At 47.6% G+C, this 5,316-nt stretch overlaps 1 protein-coding gene across 1 annotated transcript; it reads left to right on the forward strand.

The window, feature by feature from the left end:
* The first annotated feature begins 2,030 nt into the window (after nt 1-2,030).
* On the forward strand, nt 2,031-3,711 carry LOC132214390 (pyruvate dehydrogenase (acetyl-transferring) kinase isozyme 2, mitochondrial-like). The gene is given in 2 exon segments (XM_059661571.1): nt 2,031-2,093; nt 2,096-3,711. Coding segments are annotated over 2 exon segments (1,221 nt in total). The 5' UTR covers nt 2,031-2,059; the 3' UTR covers nt 3,283-3,711.
* The last annotated feature ends 1,605 nt before the right edge of the window (nt 3,712-5,316 follow it).

The following is a 5,316-nucleotide window of genomic DNA, read 5'->3' on the forward strand; positions in this document are numbered from 1 at the left end:
GGGAAGGGGTATGGCATATGAAGGAAAGGCAGGTAACAGCCAGGTCATGCATGTCCTTGTAAGTCCAGTTGAGGATTCAATGTTTCTGTTTGAATGGAAAAGAGGTCAGGAAGATGTGACTTACAATTTATAAGGGCAACCAACTGCCCTAAGGGAAGTGATCTGCAGGAAAGAAAAAGTGAAAAGAAAGACCAATGTGAGAGTTAAGGCAATACTTCAGTCAAGAGATGATGGTGGTGTGGACTAGTGGGATGGTAGTGGGGACAGAAAGAAGTAGTAGAATGCAACTTCATTTGGGGGTTAGGGTGGACAGGAGTTGATGCCCTAAATATTGAAGCTAAGGGAAAGAAAGGTTTAAAGGATGACTCAGCTGCTCTGCTATAGACTGGAATAGATGATCATGTTCACACAAGCTGGAGTTTTATCAGATGGCGCAATGGAAGGAGAGGTGGACGAGTGATGGAAATGATGAATCCGCCATGAACTCCAAGCTGGATAAGAAAGTAAAGGCATATGCGGCAGAAGGCTAGAGAAAAGGTAGGGTTGTTTATGGGTGAGAAGCCTCCATGAGGTTGAAGAGCTATTGCAAGGATGGCTGTCCTTAATCAAGAAACCAACAGGATAGGTCCACCCCAAAAGGTAGAATGTTTGAGTTAGCGACCAAGATTGCTTCTCTACACCCCAGGTCCTCACAGCAACCATGTTTCTGGGTGGCATCTACCACCCACACACAAGACAGTGGCATATCAGAGTGCAGGGAGGATTTGAGCACAAAAGCACTTAACTGAAAGAGAAAACAAATTACCTTCTGAGATCCTTTCTACTTGGCATTAATGCAATAGATCCTTGCATAACAAAGTGTCACTTCCCAGTTGTGCCAAGTGTCCGTTTGCACGTTCTAATTCATGGTCTTGGAGCTATTCTCTGTGTTAAAGCAATTTGATTTCATTTAAACAAGATAGATGGAATGCACTTGAAGAGTTAAGTGAAACATTAGAAGATCCTCAGATACAGTGAGTTATAGTCTTCCGTGGAAAATGGAATTACTTTTATATTTGCACTATCCACAGCTAGTTATGTATGAACTGTTGCTTCCAAAAGAAAACCATATAGAATTAAGTTTGTCTGTTTCATTTTTTAAAGCATAATTTTTTAATATTAAAGAAAATTTTAAAGGGAACAAAAATGTTTGCATAACTATGAAGAAGACTCATACAAAATTTCTCAAAATTAATTTCTATAGAGACTATTTTTGGCCGGTATAGATCAAAACCATGATGCTGTTGTCAATTTTCTTATTGTATCCCCTCATTGAAGGATTTGAAAGGAAAATAATTTAAAATACTGTATGGATCTTGATATTGCTTTAAAGAGACAATGAAACTCCTGATATTGGTGATAGCAATTTATATAATAAAATAAAAATATTTTATACTATTTTCTGTGACAATACTTGATTATTACAACCTAACCCCATCAAAATGTGATATATTAAACATGATATATTAAACTCATGATGTATCATGATCATATGAGCATGATATATTAAATTCATGGTTCATTTCCAATGTAAGAATTTAATTGGCAATTTCAGTTGTCGCAACCTCAGCCAAACACAGTTTCTCCTTTTTTTAAAAATCCTCACCTGAGGATATGTTGAGAGAGAGAGACCTTACCGAGAGAGAAACACCAAGGTTGCCTCCTGTATGTGCCCAGACTGGGGGTCAAACCCGCAACCGAGGCATGTGCCATGACTGGGAATCGAACCCGAAACCCTTTGGTGTACGGGATGACGCTTCAAACAACTGAGCCACCCAGCCAAGGCAGTTTCTCCATTTTGAAATGAAGGCAAAACGCCTAGGGACCACAATATCCCCAGAAGTTTCTCTAATTCATCATTACTCTCAAAAGAACAGAAATGACGTGCAAGTCTTGACTGTAACAACATAATTAGTAACTTACTTAAATGAATCTTTAAAAATTAACTTTTATGGAGTAAGTATAATTTATTAATTATGCATGACCACCCGACCCCGACCCCGACCCCGACCCCGCCGCCATGTGCTGGCTCCGCGCGCTGCTGAAGAACGCGTCCCTGCCGGGGCGCCCAAGTACATCGAGCACTTCAGCAAGTTCTCCCCGTCCCCGCTGTCCATGAAGCAGTTCCTGGACTTCGGGTCCAGTAATGCCTGTGAGAAAACCTCCTTCACCTTCCTCAGGCAGGAGCTGCCCGTGCGCCTGGCCAACATCATGAAAGAGATCAACCTGCTTCCTGACCGGGTGCTGGGCACACCCTCGGTGCAGCTGGTACAGAGCTGGTATGTCCAGAGCCTCCTGGACATTATGGTGTTCCTGGACAAGGACCCAGAGGACCAACGCACCCTGAGCCAGTTCACCGAGGCCCTGGTCACCATCCGGAACCGCCACAACGACGCGGTGCCCACCATGGCACAGGGCGTGCTCGAGTACAAGGACGCCTACGGCGACGACCCCGTGTCCCACCAGAACATCCAGTACTTCCTGGACCGCTTCGACCTCAGCCGCATCTCCATCCGCATGCTCATCAACCAGCACACCCTGATCTTTGACGGCAGCACCAACCCGGCCCACCCCAAACACATCGGCAGCATCGACCCCAACTGTTGCATCTCTGAGGTGGTGAAAGATGCCTATGACATGGCCAAGCTCCTGTGTGACAAGTACTACATGGCATCACTGGATCTGGAGATCCAGGAGATCAACGCGTCCGACTCTAAACAGCCAATTCACATGGTTTATGTCCCCTCCCATCTCTACCACATGCTTTTTGAACTCTTCAAGAATGCCATGCGAGCCACCGTGGAAAGCCATGAATCCAGCCTCGTTCTCCCTCCTGTCAAGGTCATGGTGGCCTTGGGAGAGGAAGACCTGTCCATCAAAATGAGTGACCGAGGTGGGGGTGTCCCCTTGAGGAAGATCGAACAACTCTTCAGCTACATGTACTCCACAGCACCCACCCCCCAGCCTGGCACGGGGGACACCCCATTGGCTGGCTTCGGGTACGGGCTCCCCATTTCCCGCCTCTATGCCAAGTACTTCCAGGGGGACCTGCAGCTCTTCTCCATGGAGGGCTTTGGGACGGACGCCGTCATCTATCTCAAGGCCCTGTCCACGGACTCGGTGGAGCGCCTGCCCGTCTACAACAAGTCAGCCTGGCGCCACTACCAGACCATCCAGGAGGCCGGCGACTGGTGCGTCCCCAGCACGGAGCCCAAGAACACGTCCACGTACCGTGTCACTTAGGGGCCAGGGCACCTCTGCACCTGAGAGGATGGACTGCTTGCTGCCTCTGGGACCGGCCACCACGGCTGCCCTCCCCGTCCCCTGCCCCCAGGTGGAGAGACTCCCCAATGACCAGCTCCTGTCTCTATGGAAGTCACGGCGGTGACCAGGCTGTGGTGACCCCTAAGTGCCAATCTGTCTGTCTGTCTGGCGATTCTGAGGTGGTCTCCCCAGTGTCCAATCTCTGTGGGAGATCCCTGAGGATTGGGGGATGTCTCCACCTGCTGGGGTGTCCCCATGGCAGTCCTGCCATTTTTCTGCCAGGGTCCCCCTCACCGCCCTCCACAGCCTGGCCTTCCAAACAGATGCCCCTGCTTGCCTTTTCCCCTTAGTCTGCCCAGGCACCCCAGCCCTGGTCCGTGTCAGCAGGAGGAAAGGGTCCCCCAGATCTGGGTGAAAATTTAAAAAAAAAATTATGCATGACTTTATTTTATTACTTATCCTAATAATAAACTCATGGAAAGAGCACCCAGACACACAAGAACAATTAAATTCAGTCATCTTTGACATTTTACCCTAACTTTACATATATTTTGTCATCATATAAAGGTATATTTAGCAAGAAAGTGGAAGAGGATACGTGCTATTTAATAGTTTGTTAGCTGGATGTATAACATTCAAATAGTCAGACGTACAGATGGACCTCCCTTTGTATCCTGCTGCAAATATGAGAACTGGGCCTGGTGAGGAGGCCAGGGACACGGAGTTCAGAGGACTGAAGGGCCACCCACGGGGATGTTGAAGTTTCCCTCGTGGCAGGAGTGGACGTGAAGATAACGGTTATCCAGAAGTGAGCGTGAGGAGGTAGCAGCACCCAGGAGATGGTCACCGTGAGGAGGTGTCGCGGGAAAATCCAACAGTGTGAGCCTCAGTGGGTCCCTCAGGGGGGAGGGGGGAGGAAGGAATGGAATGGAACAAGGACAGCAAGACCCCTCCCCATTGAAGGCGTCCAGGGTATGAGGAGTAAGCGGCCCCTCCAGAGGCCGCAGGGAAGCTGTGCTCAGGGGAAGAGCTAAGTTTGGAATTAAGGCAAAGACCTGGAGAGAGTATTTGAGGAAACAATACAAAGAATGTGCTGGCCACAGAGCAAGAGTTCTAGAAGGTGCAGCGAAACGGATTATAAAGGGAAAAAGGGGCTACAGGATTGTGCCAGGGGAGACTACAGAGAAGTTTGGAAATGAGAATTCAGGTTATTAAAAGTAATTGTTTGCACTTTGGGTGATAAACAGCATTGGATGGTCCAGTGCATCCAATCCCAATGGAGTTCTAGGGGAAGCGAACACCTGGGCCTCACACAGCTGTGGTCTGAAAGTGAAGCCCTCCCTGGGATTGGAATTCAGGACTGGCCTCTGCCATCAGCCGGCACTGCCAGGTGCTATGGGCATGTCCGCGGTTGGCACCAGTGAGCACAAAACACCTGGTTTTTCATGGCCAGTCAATCCAGGAAATTCTCATTGGCATTCCAGGAGCTTGGACCAAGATGCTTCCTGATCTTGGGGCCAACACTCTCAACGGATTAGCCCTGGGCAGAGGCCAGGAGTGTTTAGAGGCCACACCAATCACTGACGGGCGTTAGTCTCTATCTTGTCATATTTAAGAAGGGGCAGAAACCAGCTCCCTGTTTCACACACAATCACATTTCCTTAAATTTTTTTTTTGAAGATCTAATTGGTTTCATTGAATGATTCATAAATCAGGCAGCAGCCCATCCAGCAAATAGAAGGGAGTTCCCACAATCGACATTTTCATACATTATACCCAAAACTGCCTTTCATACTCTAAACCCAAACATTTTGGCTTTGGCACAGGGGTGCCTCTTGCCAGCCAACAGGCCAATTTGGGCAGCTCCCTCTGATTATCTGGAAAACACTGTATGTTTATGAAAATTGCATGTTTTTGCCTTATTGTTTTGTAAAAATGAGTAGAAAATGGAAAACTGGATGCACTGATACCAGTGATTTTAAAAAGCAATAAAGTGAATCCCATTAAGACACA

Source organism: Myotis daubentonii, chromosome 13 (assembly GCF_963259705.1).
Source record: "Myotis daubentonii chromosome 13, mMyoDau2.1, whole genome shotgun sequence".
Lineage (NCBI taxonomy): Eukaryota > Metazoa > Chordata > Mammalia > Chiroptera > Vespertilionidae > Myotis > Myotis daubentonii.